This window comes from Botryllus schlosseri, chromosome 2, assembly GCF_051294905.1.
Source record: "Botryllus schlosseri isolate E-star chromosome 2, Bs_hap1, whole genome shotgun sequence".
Classification (NCBI taxonomy): domain Eukaryota; kingdom Metazoa; phylum Chordata; class Ascidiacea; order Stolidobranchia; family Styelidae; genus Botryllus; species Botryllus schlosseri.
In genome coordinates, this window is record NC_137237.1 from 1,857,891 (window position 1) to 1,878,152 (window position 20,262).

At 40.7% G+C, this 20,262-nt stretch overlaps 1 protein-coding gene across 3 annotated transcripts in view; it reads right to left on the minus strand.

Annotated features, from left to right (window-relative positions):
- Nucleotides 1–3,465: 3,465 nt before the first annotated feature.
- The window catches only part of LOC145432945 (uncharacterized), a 109,423-nt gene continuing 92,626 nt past the window's right edge, over nt 3,466–20,262 (minus strand). For all 3 annotated transcript variants that reach the window (XM_080309785.1, XM_080309783.1, XM_080309786.1), the window contains 5 exons: nt 10,766–10,945; nt 9,720–9,797; nt 9,086–9,325; nt 8,195–8,412; nt 3,466–7,515 (listed from right to left, as the gene is read on the minus strand). In XM_080309785.1, the coding sequence (XP_080165911.1) occupies nt 6,199–7,515; nt 8,195–8,412; nt 9,086–9,325; nt 9,720–9,797; nt 10,766–10,945 (2,033 nt within the window). In that variant the 3' untranslated portion in view covers nt 3,466–6,198. The remainder of the gene's footprint in view (nt 7,516–8,194; nt 8,413–9,085; nt 9,326–9,719; nt 9,798–10,765; nt 10,946–20,262) is intronic.

Here is a 20,262-nt window from a genome sequence, read left to right on the forward strand (position 1 = left end):
TATTGACCACGATCTGACATATCCACTTCTCCTACCGACACATGCACTTCATTCTCGTTGCTAGCCTCTTCCTTGTTATCTTATGTCACTTTTAATTCAGTGACCATGCCTCCTTTACATGTTCTAGAGGTCCAGAGGCCCAATCTGGATATTTGATTGAACCGCGACTCCAAGTCGTTTCAACTCCTTCCCGTCTTCCACGTTATCGCAATCTCGTGGTGTTCGGAATGATGAAATAATACCTAAACTGAACCTCGGCGACCTCAAAGAAAAAGCGAAAACTGCAGCGCAACAAAGCCTGGTACCGTGCTGGAATCACCATTATTCTGTAAATAACATAGTCCCACGTATACTCTGATATAGGTTAGGTTAGCTTGCATAATGGGAAAACCCGATAACTAACACGTCATCGTAAATACGCAACGCCGACAATTGAACCGAATGTGCTGCCGTTTGTTAGCTGCACTTCACACGACGCTGACGCATGTTTGCGGTAACCGCAGCAGAGGTAAACAACGTGACATATTCCTATGATGTGGCACGATTTAATACACTAACTGTCTAACACCATAGTTCGACGTTATTCTGTCGATTGCGACTATCATGTTGGTTGAACACAGACCAGTTTACCGATAAATTTGAACTCAGCGACACAAGCAAGAAATATTTCTATGCTCGAATTTCAATTCTAATCCGACTTCTCGTTTTTCTGAAACTGCTTCATGAGAACTGCAGTACGAAACAACAAACGAGCCATGCCTTGTGTACATATATTTGCTGTACTAGTGCTAATGAGAACGAACTCCAATTTGATATGAACTGTACTTTATTTTGTTGAATTTCTTTCCAATTTAATGCTTCATTCAATTTCGAAGTTTTAGATTTTGCGAATTCGTAGTCCCATTTCGAATCTAATTTGCAGAAACTGCAAATTCTCCAGATGTCAGACTCTGGATACAAGCTCGACCAGTATGTGTGACGCGGTATGACTTACACACTAATTTTCGTCATATATGTGTCCAGCAGGCCTACCAAGTGACGAGCGGTAAGGTTCATAACTGGTGAGGCACGGACCCCCCCCACACACACACAAACACGCGCGCACGTACAGTACGGTAGCCTACCTGATAGAGATCTTAAATGTGAATAACAACAGCAGCGGGTATAGGGAGCATTTTCTTTGCACACTATGAAAGCCGTTGCAATTCCACATTATACAATACATGTAGGACTGATCGCTATTGTGCTAAATTGGCAAGTTTAGACGGATAATAATTACTATTTCTTCAAGTACCGGTACAAATTATTCGAAGCATAAAGCAACGACAATGTAACCTATGCAAGTAGCTATCACATACCACAATTTAACGGAGAATAAATAACAGCTACGTAAATAAGGGAATGTATTTGCTCCGCATTGCGTATTGGCCGTCGCTACCATATATTTCCCACAAGACAGTCACGACTGTTGTATTCTGAAATCGATAGCGCGTTTCACTGCGCTGCGATTGTCCAGTTGTTAGCGAATAGTGCATGAGACAGATTCGTTTGTGCCTCACCTGGCCATTGTTTCTCTGCGATGGCATTGTCTGTGATAAAGTCGAATGTCACCTTCCTGGGCGATTTTGAGGGGGTTTTGGTGGTCTGACGCTGTTAATATTTGGATTTTCGGAATCAGTGTGACGATAGCATTTGATTGATACCGGTTGTTATGAATTCCGAGCTATTTGTGATGAATTGCTTTGTCGCAGGTGAGGAACGGCCCGCCCGTGCCTCACCTGTGCCTCAACTCTCCTTTCGCGCTGTATTTTTGAATAATAATTATGCAAACTGATGATGTTGTGTGAAAAAATGTTCAAATTTAGTTATTTATGAACATCGATATAAAATATCAATAATCATCGACTCATGGAGGGTTTCACAATTTTCACTAATTCGCCCTGACGATAGGTGAGGCACTGCCTCACCTGCCTCATTGGACCGCACGTCACTGGCCCTACCGTATTGCTGGTAGAGAAAATATGTTATCCGTTTTAACACCGATAAGAGCTGGCGAATTCCCACGCAACCGAGCCTATCGTGGTACAGATCTGCAATGATGTCGCTGGCGTTTAAAATCGAACATTTTCAGCATTTCAGATTAGAGTTCGAATTATAGCTACACAGTTTTTTTCCAAACCAGATTAGATTTAGGATTACTGAATACGGACAAACTTGGAAATTGAATTTCGAATTAGAACGAAATATCGAATATGAGTTCATACTCATAAGCATAACAGTGGCGAATGTCTGTACGCCGACCATGGCGAGTTCGCACTAAAGTACACAGTTTTCCTGTAACATTATCGGGAAATCCGAAAATTAGATTAGATTTACATTACCGGCATTTCGCTCAAATCCAGATTGAGGGCAAAATTTCTAGATCGCGGGCAGCATTCAACATCGGAATCCATTCGCGGACCGCACTATACGCAATTGCGATTATAAACCAAAACGCAATATTGGTATTTGATTATATAGTGAGGATATCGAGATATGTATATTATATATTTAAAACAAACCAAACTTTAATTTGATGATAAGGTACACGCGTCAGAAACATTGACGAGGTGTTATAAGCTGGTCGACCTGACCAATTTGTCAAAACTAGGGATGATGTTAGGTTGTCCGATTCTTAGGACAACATGGAAATTTGAATCTCTGAACAGCGATCTGTTCATAGATTTGCTGATTCTACTTTTGGTTCAACCCCAGTATAAAATGCTGACAGCATCATAGCCATGCTAGCTTCAAATACGCTTTTACAATATGTATACACTTTTATACATCTAAAATAGTACATTGAATGCTCTCTTAATTCGAAATTTCATGCTGGTGACGTCATATTTTGTGATACGATTGTTGATATACAATGCTCTTTCCAATTCTCTATTAGTTGCTGACGATTGTATTCGAAAATATTCGGGTTCGTTAAATATACTATCCAATCGCATATTGCAGTTCTGTACCTCTTCTACACATAACAGAACGAATCTAGACCTAAAATCGTTTTTTTCTAGTACAACACTAAAATGAGTGCTGGATTGGCCAATGTAAAACCACACTCGTTATCCGAGTTTCGTCATTCCCGTTTTGACTTTGTGATGTTAGCAGTTGAGGATGGTGCTATCGTGACAACAATGAAAAAAATACTATACCATAGTAGGAATATAACTTATAATTATATCATGGTCAAATATATCATGAAAATCTTTCATCCAGTCCCTGCAGTAATTAGATTTTTAGTACAAATTTTACTAATATTTTCATTACCCTTCTTGAGACTTTCCCGGGCCGCACAAAACAGTGTACGGACCGCAGTTTGCCCACTCCTGCCTAATCAGTCTAATCAGACAACTAGAATCGTCTAAACTGATGTAGTCGGCCCGTCCCACTCTACTGGCGTTGGAATATTATAAGCAATAATCAGACACATTTTTGAGCATTTTATTACGAAACATGGAATACACCCGAACAGGTATAAAAATTGCACAACAAATGCGAGAGACACTGCAGTTATCATATAAAAACCAAAACAAAGCGATACATTACAGAATATGTTAACTGCAGATAAACAATAAAACTGGCATAAGAAACAAAAAGAAATGCTGAGTCAGTTTCTATAGCAGACATTCACACCTTCGCATGTACTGGCAAGTGATCATACCTCAATTTTGTCGAAAGAAAAACGTGTGGCTCACCTTTTGATATCACAGTTTACCCGCCGGATCATCGTTCGATAAGAATATTAATTTCAGAGGAGAGGACTTAGTTCATGATCATCAGAACCGTCGCTATTACAGGAACGGTATATTTTTGTATTAGTGCATCGAATATTGTAAATTGGACACCGGTTAACAATGAAGACAGAATATTGAAAGCATATGCACTAGGGTTGTTCAAAAATAAGATTGTCTAACTGTTAGGTTGGCTAAAAAACGTAGCACACCACATTTGGCCTGATTCCAACTAGTAGAGGCGAAGTTATAGGAAAGGAACATAAAAATTTGGGATTTGAAAAAAGTATTTATGGTGGGTATCCTTCCTAGAATCATAAATGAAAAACTCAAATAACTTCACTTTTACGGGTTGGCAATGAGTCAAATATGTCTTCCATGAATTTTGTGTACGACTTAACAATTTCATGGCTTAGCCAGTAAAATAAAAAAATGTATTATTTCATAAAGCAAAAGTTTGACAATCTTAATAGTTTGATTTGTAATAGTTAGTGTTCAACGTTTTTTAGCCAACTTAAAATTTATAATAAATATCACTTAAGGTTTGAAGAAAACAGCTATTTTTGAACAACCCTAATATACACGCAAAGCGATAGCATTGACCAGTCGATTTTCCCAGTTAAAGATGTATCCCGTTCATGGCTGCATATTAATATTGTTTGACCTCTTTGAGACAGGCTGGGGTAGTCACAGCGTGCCAATGTTAAAGATGTTGGTAAAAATAAGACCAACAAAAATTCGTAAAGTTTTGTCCGCCTAGTGCTGTGATAATATAATTCTCGTCTTCGCTCAGAAGTCCGTCAAAACACATTTTCGATTTCATGTTAATTTTGACATTATTTATACGACACCAACTCCGTTTCCCACGTAATAACTGGATTTTGCAAGGCGACAATTTACTAAATTTCAACCGTGAAAAATGTGACAACAAAAAGTGGAACAACTAAATGTGCAACCTGCCATGAATGACCAAACTGATATAGTTTACGAAATCATGTTTGCCTTTATATTGTCATTAAAAACCGTCTTAAATATAGTGATCATAAGATGTGCACATAGCACATTAATAGGGAGCAGGACCACTGCTTATTATTAACATGGTGTTCAGTGGGGGGTCCGTAACTCGCGACAGATCGCCAAAATGACTGTGTCTTCAAACCAACATAAAATTTTACCAGCATCCAAGTTGAACAGATATAAATTTCGAATAAATAATGTGTGACCTGTTTTCAAGAAGGTGTACTCGTGTACATACTCAATACTCTATGAAAATTTGTGGAATTTGTGAATGCACAATTGCACATAAGTGAAAGCGTGAATGTTATCTGTGCAATGTTTCGGTGCCCTCCTGGCTGTTACCTCACTAGCAAGGACGTAGAGCATTACATTTACTATGTGACCAAGTAACAGCATATGCACAACAAGCAGAAAGCTTGCACTCGTCCCAAGACGTGAATTTGAAGAGAAAAGGACCTTGGTGTGAAGGAAGAAAATGCATTTGAATGTAAGGAATGCTACATAATCCAATGTAACATCTTCCCAATAAGCGGGGCTAGGCAAAACCGAGTACCCGGGTGATTCTAATCCGAGTCGTGAGCATTAAGCTAAGAGTCGAGTTGAGTGTCATTCATCATGACTGTACAACATTAACAATAAGGCCAGGGAAATGATGCCAATGAAATGTCATATGAAATATAATCTCGTACTTTTGAACCATGACTATTTCGCAGCTCCTTTTGACCACTGAGAGAGTATAGATAACTAACCTACGTAGGTTAGTTATCCGTAGGTTAGTTATCTATAGAGAGAGGTAATCACTAATTGACGGAATTCACGAACCATGAACATTACTAGCCTTGTGAATCACGTTTTTTAATAGTTGAACTTAGTTTAGCCTAGCGCCCAACAGTGAAAATACAGTATTGTAACTATATTTGTCGGTTGAAACAAATACTACTCAAGTTGAGAAAGCGTATATTTTCGTTACTCATGAAAAATCGACTCTCAGTACCTGACCACCATTGTGATACTCGACTTGGATTAAACTACTCGAATGGTTGTGCCCAGCCCTACCAATATGTCAATATCAAAAGAAAAAAAGTGACTCGATAGCATCAGTACAAAAATACTCATATAAATACTCATACATAGGAGCGTACGACATAATACGGCCATACGGCACTTTAACATGCGGGTTGAATTCCAGGTTTGTATATATTTGAGGGTCAATTTCAGGGTTAGGAGTGGTGTAAGGGATAGTTTTGGGTTCACAAAGTCACATGCCCAAGTGTCGCGTGCTCAACTGTGGTTTATCAATGTGTTGCATGCTCAAATGTTGGTCAATCCATACAGAATACCGGAAACGACATGGCCATCAGTTACTGCGCGAGGTAGGTATCGAGTTGCGTGAATAAATAAAATGTCAAGGATAATAATGGTTCAAATTCCGACTCCCGGGCAGCTCAACCTGCTGCGCGACCGGGGCCTGATAGTCTTGCGGTAAAAACTGTTGGTAATAATCAAACATATCCCCGTTACGCGGCAGAGAGTTGTCGTAAATCGAGCTTCTCCTAATCTCAATCCACGAGTTGCGAGAGACGGCGCTGTCGTGCGACAAGTCCACGGTGCGCGCGTTAGCCGCTAGGTCTATAGCGCGCGCGTTCGACGGCGCGTGTCTGTATTGTACAGCTTCCACGAACTGATCACAATCGTAATTGGCAGAGGCAGGAAAATGCGAGAAATTACCGGGTTGGTAGTTGTTGTAAGGCGAAGAATTTGGACTGTAAGGAGACGAGTAGTCTCTCGGAGGAGGAAACTGTTTTCTTACGGGTACGCGCGATAAATCAGGCGCGTTGTCGTACTGTTCGTACGCGTCCGGAAACGCGGGATACTGCGGGCTGTGCGTGTTGAAGAAATGATTGGGAGGTGGCGTGTACTTCGGCGTTTGAGGCGTTTTAGCACGCGCGCCTTGTAACATAGGCGAGTCGGACGGTAACGCGCGTAAGACGCGAGCGTCAACGCGCGCGTCGTTCGACACGCGTGCGTTATTCTGATAATGTCGAGACACGGGCGACGTTGGCGCCGTCATCGGTTGCTGAACACTGTAGTGTTGCCGTACCGAATATCTGTTCAAAGCCGGATCGCTCCGTTGCGTCTCCGGCTGTCTCCGGTGCGGCTGAAAAGTATACTGTACGCGTTGCGACGCGTCCATTTCGGGCGTCACGCTCGCGTTACGCTGCGCTTCTCTCGATATAGGCCTGAAGTTTTGTTGCGACTGACACAAAACGGACGCGTTCTGAGGTGTGGCGAAGGACGATTGTGTTTGGGACGTCACATTCGAACGTTCCGCATGATTCATTCTAGCCTCCAAGGCTGGAATAGGCGACGGGACACCGTTATCGACTTCCGTACGCCTGTCTGGCGAGCGTAACTCTACTGTTAAGTCTTCTTCGTCTATGGAAGACGAATATCTGTGTCTGACGTGATACACGTTGCCGCGGTTGCGTTTCAGTATGCGCGTTCGCTGCCAGGGCGGGTTGCTGCAGCAGCAGTTGCAGCATATCTTGGCGAAGATTGACTTGGGGCCGCAGAGTTCTTGATGCGATTCGTCCGCTTCGGATTGTTTCGTGTTGGCGAGCACGTAGGATTCGTTGGGAGACGCGTGCGGCCGCGACACGGTGTTGGAGTCGACGGATCTCTGCAATATGGAGCCTAGAAGGGACATGTTTTCGTGTTCGTCCTGAAAAAAGGGGTCGATGATGAATATTTGTCTTCTAACGGTACGGCTATCACGGAGAGTGATACCAGTGGCATAGGTATTTCCAAGATAATCGTGCAGAAATCTCCGGTTTACAACCGGATGTACTTGGCCAACAAAGGTAATACCAGAAGTCGGGTTTCTAACCAAGATGTAAGGTTCCGAGTCACAAGCCAATCTCGCTATTATAGTTTTGACTCGAGAGTCAAATCGAGTCATTTTCAATTCACCACCGTGTCAAGTCCCAACTCCAAGCCAGTGAGTAGAGGGTCGAGTCTAAGTCATATCTAAACTTTCCAAGTATCAGGACTGATAGACGAAATACCAATAATGTGGTAACTTTACTATTCTTCGACGTTACAATGAAATGACCAGATGTTACCAGAGGCACACTTACACAGCTGATACCGGAGGTGGTCAGTAACGAAGTACTTCTACTTTTTAAGAGTACTTCACAGGGTTGTAACCAGTAGTGGGCGTGGCATCTTCACGAAATTCGTGCGGAAGAGGGCGATCTCAACCAAGTATAAGCAGATATTATACCAAAATTGGTCAGTAAATAGGTTTTGTCTATTTGCTACAGTGGTTATCGTCGACGATGAACAGTGGTTAGACTACTTTCACCTCTTTTTGAATCTATACATCTCTAAAACTGCCGCACCTCTTCGGTTGGTTGCTCTTCCACCTCCTGAAACGAGTGATGCTCCTCCACGTTCTGCCGGTTATCCTCTCTCGTTTCTTCCGTCACTTGATCGTCGACGTCTTTGCCTTCTTTCCGCGTCGGAGACCTCTCGCGATGGTACACGAGGAAGCAGATTGTCAGCAGCAAAGACGCGATGATTCCCAGCAGCATCGCGATAATGATGTCATGATGATTATCTGAAGGTGGTGAAATTGCTGTTTAAAACGGAGCTGCACATGTAGAAAATGTCCAGGTTTTACACATTAAACTAGAATTATAGCAATGAAATTATTATCCAAATTTGATTGGAATCAAAATTATTGAACTCCTAAAAATCAAGTAGCCTACAGTTCACATTAGATCTAAACAGGAGAAAGGCGAATGTCAGTACATCAAGCTTAGCTCGTTTCGCCCTATACAGTTTCCTGTCACGATTTCAGGAAAACCAGCGATTAGATTAGAATTAGATGATCTGCATTTCTAATTCAGTTGTTCTGAACCTGTGGTAAAATTACAGTTTTCAGGAATCGTTACCGTAACTTTTTCTAATGCAAGAAATATCTGACTCGAATGCATAGTTGAATATCTTACGAGCCAGTCGATTCATTTGCACTCTGCCTGGTGCTGGAGAAGTTACAATTGCAACCATCAGCTAAAATCTTGCCTTGTTAGGGGCAGATTAGCTCATGTGCCGCATTTATTTAGACATTTCTGGGCCAACGTACTTGCTAACCCGACCATGTCAATAAATAATAACCCTATATATTTGAATGAGATGACGCAGCAAAATCATATAACCAACGGTGTAATCAAACAAGTAGAATTATCTAGCGCCCTCGTCTGATTACAATAGCATGAACAGACACTTACCCTCTAAGAACGTGAACAATCGCAGCATCGCGACGAAATCCCTGTCCAAATAGGACTCCGTACAGTTGACACACGCCGTCGCGTTCTCCATGGGGAAGTCGTTGCGGATGACCACGTAATCATCCGGCCGGAGTGTTTCGTCGGACCCCGCTACAGGCTGGTCTGTGAAGTTCGACGCAGACGACGGCAGCGATGTGTTGACTTTCAGAGATGTGACCGGGGTGGCGTTGGTTGCCGATTCTGAGGATGCGATGCGAGTGTTACTTGATATATTCTTACAAAAATGTGATAAGTGACCAATGCCGTTGTCTAATCCGAAGTTGGAAAAATAAAGAACTTTTCAGCATTTTCAAATTAGATTAGATTAGAATTATATTCCTAATTCTAAAAAATACAACACAATCAAAGTTCAATTCATATCAAATGAAAGTTATTCTCATAAGCATGACAATGACAAACGTCTGTGCGCCAAGCTTGGCTCGTTCCGCACTGTATAGTCCTGCTGTTACGTTTTCAGGAGAACAGCACTTTAGATTAGAATTCAAATGATAGCATAGAAACATTTCGCAAAATTAGATTGGAATTACATCAGCTTTAGAACAAGAATTATCTAAATGTACATTTCTAGTCTCACCTGTCCGATCCGAATCGAACGCTGATCTAACAATTTTAATCTCCCCCGGATCAGTCACGGTATACCCAGGTAGGTGACCTGCAGCAGATATATATGTTCATTTACATGGCGGCCAGAGGAGGCGGAGGGGTCAGTCTCCGAGACATGTAAATACTACAAGTAGAAAATGGAGTCTGAAAATAACCCGTGACTCTAGGTCTAGTAATAACTTACAAAAGTATATTAGGTGGTGGGGTCGCACACTCTAAGCCAGCGGTTCTCAACTACCGGTCCGTGGCAAGTTCCCTACAGTTTCAATGTCAAGATTTAAGAACGGAGTATCATCTATTCAGCACGAGCTTCTCCACCCATTGTAAGTCAACACGTTTCTATTACAGTACATCTGCAACGTTTCGACCAACACGTCATCATCACGTCATCACCAGATAATACTAAGGCCCGACGTATGTCTGAACATCTGCACATTAAATTTATGAGACCGAGTCGATATTTGTGTTCGAGATATGTAATGAGTCAAACAAACCCACACCTGTAGTACACATTTTACGCACGTGACATCATATCCAAACCTAACACCGCGTGAAGTTTCTTATAACGATGGTTTACACAGCCGCGTTGTATCGATATTCAAAATGTAAGAATATAGCCATTGAAAACAGAAAGACTGGTTGAATACTATCGGAGGTACAGAACCTCGATATACGATTTAATAATATATGCATATTGAATAAAACCGACTATTTTCGGCCGACACTCGTCAGGGGTAATCGTCAGCAACTTGTACCCCTAATCAGTGCCAGCCTAGAATATTCGAGTTCATTTCAATATGAATTCACTGTTCAGTTGTAATGAAGTTCTGTACCTCCACTGGTCGATGAAGATCACCCCTGACCTATCCTACAATATTCAGGTTTATTCCAATATGAATACATTACTCAACTCAATAGAAAACGTTCTATATCGTAATATAATAACATTACCGCGCCCTTGATTGATGAGAATCACACTATAGAAATTGAACTTCTATAATCACACAGAAAACTCACTGTTCACGCTTGAACGAATATGCACAGTGGATTGCACAGTGGATTGCAAGGTGGAAAGTGATTCTTCTGTGGTCGTTGTCACAGCTACGCTTGTCGTCGGCAAACTTGTGGTTTCCGGCACAGTTGTGGTTCGCAGCCTTTCGTGCGTAGGCACTTCAGAAGTTAAGAGAAAGCTGGGAACTGGAAGTAAAAAAGAGAACGAGATGATTACGTATAATTCATCTCACCGGGAATGTCGTATTTATGCATTGACACGCGGACGAAACCAGTGATTAACGATACTGCATAATTTCCGGATCGAATGCAAACAGTACGTGCCAGTAGACCGTACCTGGTGGAGTGATAATGTCGCTCATACTTTCTATAGTAAATAGATGCCATAGAAGGCATAGTATTAGTTCTGCTTAACAATACGAAAGAATTAACCCACACGCATATCCGTCGAACACCTTCGCCAACAGTGCAGTGGTTCTTAACCTTACTAACCTGACGAGCCCTTACGCTAATCTGCCAGCCTTCCGCCTATGCTCACAAAACCAAATCCTCCACCTCCACCACCTTACATCTAATACATTATTGTATAGAATAGTTGCGCACAAAATGAACTGTACATCAACAGCAGTGCTAAGGAAACCTTTTGAGTATCTCATAGCTTACTAATTCAACAAAAATTATGAATGCAACTTTTGTCAAAATTAAGATCAACTTTCTTGCGATTTTAGCGCAACAAAACTTTCCCTACTAATTACGCTATTTCCCTTGTATGGCCGTAGGGGTCCCCGCGAGAACAATATATGTGCTGTGAATACATGGCTATGTATCCCTCTCACAAAACTTTGTTGGAAGGATTGATTGAAAAGAAACAGAAAAAGAAATTGTTGCACTGCCAAAATCTCATTTTAAACCAAACCTTCAGACTTGAATACGCTACCCGGTTAAAATCTAAATATATCTAGCAGCATATGCTTATCATCACGAAACCGCTACCGGAAACATTCGACATTACGAACTAACTCAGTTATAGAAGTACAGATGTAGCGATTTTTTAGAGCTATCATTCAAAGAAAGATTATCCAAGGCAGATTGATTGATCGATGGTAAAGCTTCCGCAATTCAGCAGTAACTCGAATCAGGCCAATATATCAACACGGAAACGTAATGAAAAATAACGACGTAGTCACGCCGGCTAGGCTCCACTCGTCGTATAAAAGACCTGTCTAGTTCAATCATAACATCCACTTAGGCATATGGTTGGTTGAAATCATGTTCCGTCCGCGTTTTTCTCTGCACAGGAAAATTGTTTCGGTTTTTGAAAGCATTCGATCAGCAGAAACGCGCGGTTTAGCTCGATGTTTGCAAAATACGAAAATACCACATCAAGCTTTGACCATGATATTCATTATTCGTTTCTTCCTACCTTGTTATTGACTGATGAGGGGTGGAGCTATTGCTAGCGACATGCTCCGGTTTAAGAGCATAGAGTTAAGACATGTTTGCGCCATTTTTGGAGGAACAAAACTTCACTATGCAATTGAATAGTATATTGAAATAAACTGGAATATTTTCTACTGTAAGCGAGGAGCGAGCTATATGGAATCCTCCAACAAAAACATCGTTTCGGTGCTACGACAAGCCTTGGGAGCTTACTTTCCTCAAATTACATAGGAATAATAATAAGATCTTGGTTGCTTTCACACCTTATTTAACGTCCACTTGCAAAGTAATAATTATATTTATTACACGAGCTTTCGGAGCGCCGCTCCTTCATCAGGTGTTAAAGTATAATAATAATAGAATTACTGAATCCGGAAATTCTGAATTAGAAAACTAAAAACTAAACTAGAATTAAAATGAGAGAATAGAAACATTTCACAAATTAGATTAGAATTAGATTAGCGGCATTTCGCTTCAAATAATCTAATTAGGCAACAAGAATTATCTAATTGTCCAAATCGCCTATGGCAGCTTTTACAGGAGCTACAAGACAGCTAAAAGCTGAAATAGCGGCCAGCTTAGCTATTTATCTGCTTGTTGCTGGTAGGAACTAGGAAGAATTCAACTCACCCAGTCGCACTTGCTATTTGCAAGGACTTAACCAGTATTAAGAAGGTGCTTTTATCTGGCATTTCAACTGCACCATCAATCATCCATTATACGGACGGCCGCAAAACCGACACCAATATTGACAAACGTACGGAACGTACATAGGATATCGTCTCCGTAAATGCCACACACGACCCGTACTTAACTCTTGTCGGAAGACATAAATCAGACATCTCTAAACTTTCAATTGGATTGTTCGCGGACCGTCGATGCATTGTGAACGAAATTGATGTATACATACAACTGCGTTGATACATCTATGCCCGAACATATTGTTGAATTTTTTTTTGAACCGAACTGAATCGAGAAAACATCGCGCAATTTCTTGATGCTATTTTGAACGTTCATGCATTTCCGGAGCATGGGACGCATTTGTACACATCATCTATATACCATATATGTACTAGAGAGAGAGAGAGAGAGAGAGAGAGAGAGAGAAAGGCTGAGAGACCGAGAGGAAGGATTGCATACAAAGCAACGACAGTCCTAATAACCGTAAGACTCTGTAGCATTGTAGCAAGCAAAGCCTGTTTCAGAATCTGTATGCCCCGTAATATTCTCTTTAACAAACTGGTACATAATTCTCCTCGCTGAAAACTAGATATACTAGCCTACACCTTAAATGTGACTAACCTACTCCGCCAATATGCTATATCGACATGGGATGCCTTTAGGAAACCCATCGCTTCAGAAAACAGTCCTTATCCGCGGCACGCATCCTGAAATATCGCTGGATGTATGTTTGTGTGGAACAATTTCGCAAATGTTTGCGTTGGCGATGAAATTTAATAAAGAAATCCAATTAAACGTCACATCCAACCATAAATAAACATACAACTCGATTGTCCATCGCAAACAAGCCGACCCAATTTTTGACAAATTTATCTTACATCCTCGAATATGAGAAATGGACTGGACCGTTTCGCGCCAACAACACATTGCGTTATCTTATCATACATAAAGTATCTTCAAACATACTTCAACACCTGAGGTATAAGGTTACACTGTCAAATACGCAGAAGGACCTTCACGTATCAACGAAAAAACGGTGATAAAACAGTGTGTGTATTGGTGTATAGCGGTTGACATCGTTGCATTATGTCAGAAAACTTCAAGATAGATTTCAATAATATGATGCGATTGTTCAAATACAATGTTCTTTTCCATTCTCTATAGTTGCTTGCGAGTGACGATTACCCCTGGACGAGTGTCAGCCGAAAATATTCAGGTTTATTTCAATATGAATGGGTCAATCAAATTGTATATTGAAGTTCCGTACCTCCACGAAGCTCTTTTAAATAATATATTTGTCACGTAAATATCTTAAAACTTGAATCCAGAAACTGATTCAGGGAACTGTTTGTAATTTTAGCACAAATTCCGGGGCACAGAACTTCGTAAATACGTTAAAACCCGAAGGTTTATCAAGGAACTGTTTTTAATATGAAGAATGACAATACCTTTTGGGGTACATAACTTCAAGATACATTTAAGTTTAAAATATATTCAGGGTTTCCATCGACACGAACCCAAAAATAAGGACAGTCGAAAAATTAGATTGGCATTAAAAAGCGTTTTTGTACATACTGTGTAATTTATACGAGGCGTGGCATATCATTTTCCATACTTTCGCCAGAAAGAATCGGCTCCAGCAACTCCTTGTTATCAGAAAGTGCTTCATTGATCTCGCGACCGCTCAGGTCTAGGTTTACCTTTACTCAGGGCCAAAACAGCACTTCGTCACCCCCCCCAAAAAAAGCCATACGATGGTCTTGGGGCCCCATAGGGTGATAAACCAAACTTCTTCACCTCGCTGTGATTGGAGGCGTCAACCAATATGGGAAAAGAGTAAGACTGTACACCAAGTTCAGACAAAATCATTTTTGAGTGTATGGAGCAAGACCTCCAGTAACAATGCTTGTAGTCTTGGTCCTGACCGAAGCAAACTCCTTGCGATGTTAGAATCGGGGAATATTGCGATGTGCAATTGTTGGTGAGGAATGATTGCTGGCTTTTTGTCAGCATGGAATGTCCCAGGTATCCTCAGCAGCAGCTGACACACTTCCTGTGTTTTGGGGTATCAATATAAGTTGAAATAGCGGTCTTTTTCATATGGCCTCCAGGTCAATGTCACAATTGCAGATATTGCAACACAGATACCAGAGGAAAATGATCGAAGTTCTGTAGTTGTTGAAAATAAGACAAAATAAGGACGCAACTCGAAAACATGGACATTTCTTAGAAATAAGGACAGTTGAGTTTTCTAAGACGTGGCTCTTCAAAATAAGGACAAATCTTAGAAATAAGGACGGTATGACAACCCTGAATATATTCAATATTCATTATGCAAATAAAATATATCAAACCCAGGAGCTTTGAGTTTGAATATATTGACAAAACGAATATATTATTACAGTATCAAGGTTTTGTACCCCAAGACGTCTCTTAAAATGAAAAACAGTTCCCTGATTGCTAGGCGTGACAAAATGCGATGCAAATATATTAAAACAGGAAGCTTTGGGTTAAAATACGTTTACAAAATGAATATATTAATAAACACGTTTTTAATTTATAGCCGTCTCGTTTACCTCGCATTGCAGAGCATGAATACGAACTTAATAAAACGCCCGAATATTACGCCCCATCCCGTTATATTTGAACGATTTAAATCATCATAGGCTAAATTTATTGCGAACGTCGCATTCCAGATCTTCCCGGTATAATGTAACGGCAAACAAAAAATTCATCATGTTGTGGAATTCGTCATGATTCGACATATCAACATTTAACGGTCGAGCGGAAAAACGCTGAACAGATCATCCATCATAACTGCAGGCCCGAAATGGTGAAATCACTAGTCTGTCACTGACACTTTTATTACGTGTGTTGTCACTAAAACGTGACATAATGTAACAGAAAATATCAATATCTGAAATATCTGTACCACGGACTAGCTATTCAACGAAATCTGAGCGCGCGGAACTAAATTAATTCGTCATCAATTCACGGCAAGATTGCCAATATGCAATGTTCTTTCCAATTCTCTACAAGTTGCCGACGATTACGCCTGACAAGTGTTAGCTGAAATTTTTTCAAGATCATTATATTATCCAATTGTATATTTGAGTCCTCTGTACCTCCAAGAAACTCTTCAGGTGTAGCCTAATATTGAAGATTCAGCGATAACATACAACCACGATCGTTCACAATAACTACCTCGGCTATAATGAAAGTATGAACTACTTTGAGTGTACAATACAAGATGACTCCCCTTGCGTTCCAACGTAAACTATTGCACTATCTGATGATAATTAATAGAACCAAAAGCAAATCTGGCTTACATAGCCTTCATTCATGGTGCTATCCACGCATCGCTCAACGTTCCAGCTAGATAAATCTGCCGCGCGTAATACGGGATGACCTTACTTATGTTATCTTAGCAGCTGCCCGCATTACACAGCGCGCTCAAATGGATTTGACTCAAACCCATGGGTGAAGGATCGGTATTTACCAAATTCTATCTCTGCCCTATTGCCACTAGTTTCTCTACGATTACGGCGTTCTATACGTCAGCAATTACGCGGTTATCTTCTCAAGCTGAGCGAATGCGTTGAAGGAAGGCGAAGAGATGACTAACTCTAACCATCTAGCATTCTAGCTAATAACTGAAATATAGACTCGACTCGTATTTCCTCTAAATATTGTCGACCAGCTTCTTTGAGGTACAGAATCTATACAATTGAATAATATATTCATATTGAAATAAACTCGAATATGTTCCGCTGACCCTCGTCATAGTAGAGATTTGGAAAGAACATTGTACATTACCAATGTCGAATGTCGCTGGTAGAATACAGCAACGTTACGATCAATTGTCCCTTCTGAAATAGAATTTCTGGCCAAAGAAATCGGTACCAACTTAACCGCACACCGCATCGTAAATAAACTTTGAATTTTCCGGGCAATTATTAATTGCAAAGGCAAATTATCCTTAGCGCAATCGAGTGTTGGCTACGGCACTCGATCTCTTTGACCAGGAATCACAATCTGGTTTATTTGCTTTGCGAGGTCAACTTTCGATTTCCTGTCCAATTTCAACGTTCGATATGGTATCCAAATAGAGCCACGCCCGCCAATAGTCACAAAACGCCAAAATCAGTTAAAAGCTATTCTTGTAATTTTTAGGAAGACTGAACTGGCCCTAATGCCCTTCACGTGGGTATTTGTAATCGTCTAGTTTCAGGCCACATTATTAGCGAAAAGTGTGTGCAACTGTGCAATGTGCATTCACAATCACTATTTACACCGAAAAGGTGGTGCATGAAAACAGAACCCATCTTAGAATTACACCGCTGTATAAATCATTAATCAGAATGATGCTTGACAAATTAGAATAAGCACAAATGAAGTACGAAGAGAACCGTAGACACGTACGATTTAGAATGCTTTACCACACTATGAATCAATCAGAACGGTCTCTTCTGCAAATGAACGATAAGAACTAAGCTGGCGATTAGATATATACAAAAATAAAACACCAATTGATAATGACGATTTGCTCAAACCGTGCAATAATTTATTGAAACACACAAATAAGGAAACCTTCAGTCGCTATCAGGTGGGTTAAAATATTCGACCGATCGATACCTCGTTGAACGGTGTTTCTGAATTCTGTGGGAATTATATCCGGTCAACTACTTACTACGGGATTCTCCCAAGTTCTAACACTCTTTGAAATAGGCTTGCTCGAAGTCTACATTTACGGTGGACAATTATATAGAGAGATGATATAATTGGCAGTCGCGCAACGTATATCTGAGCACATACACTGGATACCTTGCACGGTGTGAGACACCAATGTAATGGTACTGAGAGAATAAGTCACTAGACAAAATTATTTTTAAAGGCACTAAGCAGCAAATCTACACCAAACCTGATCAATCTTCCCAACAAGTTTCATTCAAGACCTCCAATAAGCAAACCCGTCTAAGATTGCGCGGTCTGATACTATACTTGTACAATATGCGGTGCTGGTGTGTGCAGTTATATTCCTGGAGTCCACATAACATACGATGATACGTTACTACATTGTGCCGTCATCAAATCATGCTGCTTCAAAACATCGCAAATCCGCTTTATAGTATTTCAATTGTGGTTTAACTTGCTTTACCCACTGTGAGAGTGCCTTTTCGCACAATAAGTATACGACGCAGAACTTCTATTACACTGAAACATGTTTGAATCACTTTCTTCATTCCAATATCGGGGCCTGCAATTAGTTATCACCTGCAGCGTACAAATGGAGAAAGAAAACCGCATCGACGCACGTTATAAACCTCGGTGAGGTTTATGACACCGCTAAATACATGTAATGTACAAATTGCACATTGATTCCACCATACTTGAGAGAGAAATGACCTCAGAATCGATGTCGTACGGGTCGTTACCTAAATACGCTATTGTCATAACGGCTCCATCCGTATGATTTCAATATTGATGGACCAGGCATAGAAATTACACGATGGCGGAACGAATGAAGATATAGAATAGTCTATATTCATATTGAAAAATACGAATATTTTCGGCTGAAACTCATCACGGGTCAGCAACTAGTAGTGAAGTGACTCTTTTCAATTCTCTACTATAGTTGCAGGCGATTACCCCTGACGAGTGTCCGGCGAAAAAATACATTATTCAGTTGTATACTGGGGTTTTGTAATTCCGAAGGTCTTTTAATTAAACAACGCCGATCGACGCCCTCAAATAAAAAAAACTTCAATGTCTTAGGGATAAACACACGGCTCGTTATGAATAACTCCTCACTTCGACCTCGACGAACTTTATGAATGGAAATTTTTAACAGGCAATGTCCGCGGGAGTAAAAACAATGGGAGGTATTTACAGAACTTGGGAGTCTACAAAGCGTCAAGCCTGTTACGAGATTGACATTGCGGGTCACAGACCGCGAGGTATAGTCTGAATTCGCTATTTGATATCAATAATTACACCGATCTATTGATTTGGCAGAGTGGCAAATTGGGGGTTATTCACCGTAAATCCACGGGCGGAAAATAGGCGTATCATCAGACTTCCATCATAGCGCAAGCTGTAAACCACGTAATACCACTTTCAAATACCACATGCGTCCATGGGTGAAAATGAGTCAAATACACCAACTAACCCTTACGGAGATATATAGCATACGATGTACATTGCACACTAACAACCTTGACTCTCTACGTTCAAACCCAATACCACTAAATAATATCAAGATTTACGCAGATCACAGAGCTCCAACCGGTAATGTCGAAGGCAAATAGCAGTAATACAACCAATAGGAAAGTAAAACTTCAATTCTACACTAGATTACAGTGCTATACCTAAACACGGTCAATGACGCTCTTTGCTCGGTCGAAAATTAACGATGGTCAGTATTCAGGACAGCGTTATTATAACATGCTCGATATATCATAAAAATACCTGCAAACCGCAAAACGAATACGTAGCCTGTAGAATTTAAAGACGAAATGCTTTATTACAAAAAACACACACACCTGCAGCATAACAAAATGAACTAATCAAACATAACTTGTTACTAGGTATTGTAGGTATGCTCTCAATCGTGATATATATCCAGTCAACACTCTGTTATTCGCGCAACGTAAACGTTTATCGCCTACACTCCAAAACGCGGAGATACTGTGGAATTTCCAGGGCGTGCTGGCGCATCGAAGTTACACTCGATGGTACACAACTTATCCACATGAAAGAGAACGTCTTCAAAGGAGACGTGGTTTTCTGAGTCAACTGTGTGCCGAGGCCGGCGAAAATACGCAACAGAAAAAGCGGTGACGTCCGTTTGGACTCTTTGAAATTGGTCAGTTCCCGTTACGCATAAAACAAATGTGTTGACAAGCTTTGATGAGCCGCTTACGGACGATGCTAACGAGAATGTGACGTTTGCAAGTGTAAACACACACCGAGCGAAGAGGTGATTAACTATAACAAATGTGTACTGCGCCTGTCAGTAGGCCTACATGCCACACAACTACAGGCTACTCGGGGATTGAGGCTGCACTTGATACCAGGGATGGACTTCTACCTACCAATGCAGTTAGTTGATGGTCAACTAACTGCTATCGTTTTAGCAGTTCTAGTTGCTAGTTTTGAAAAGTGAGTAGTTCTAGTCCTAGTTGCGTATCGTGAAGAGCCAGTAGTTCTAATTCTACCGGCGTATTTTGTAAAGTGAGTAGTTCTAGGGTTCCAGTTCTAGTTTTCGAAAGTGAAAAGTTCTAGTTCTAGTTGAATATTTTGTAAAGTGAGTACCGGTAGTTCTAGTTGCGAATTTTGAAAAGCGAGTAGCTCCACTTCTAATTCTATAGTTGCGTATTTGG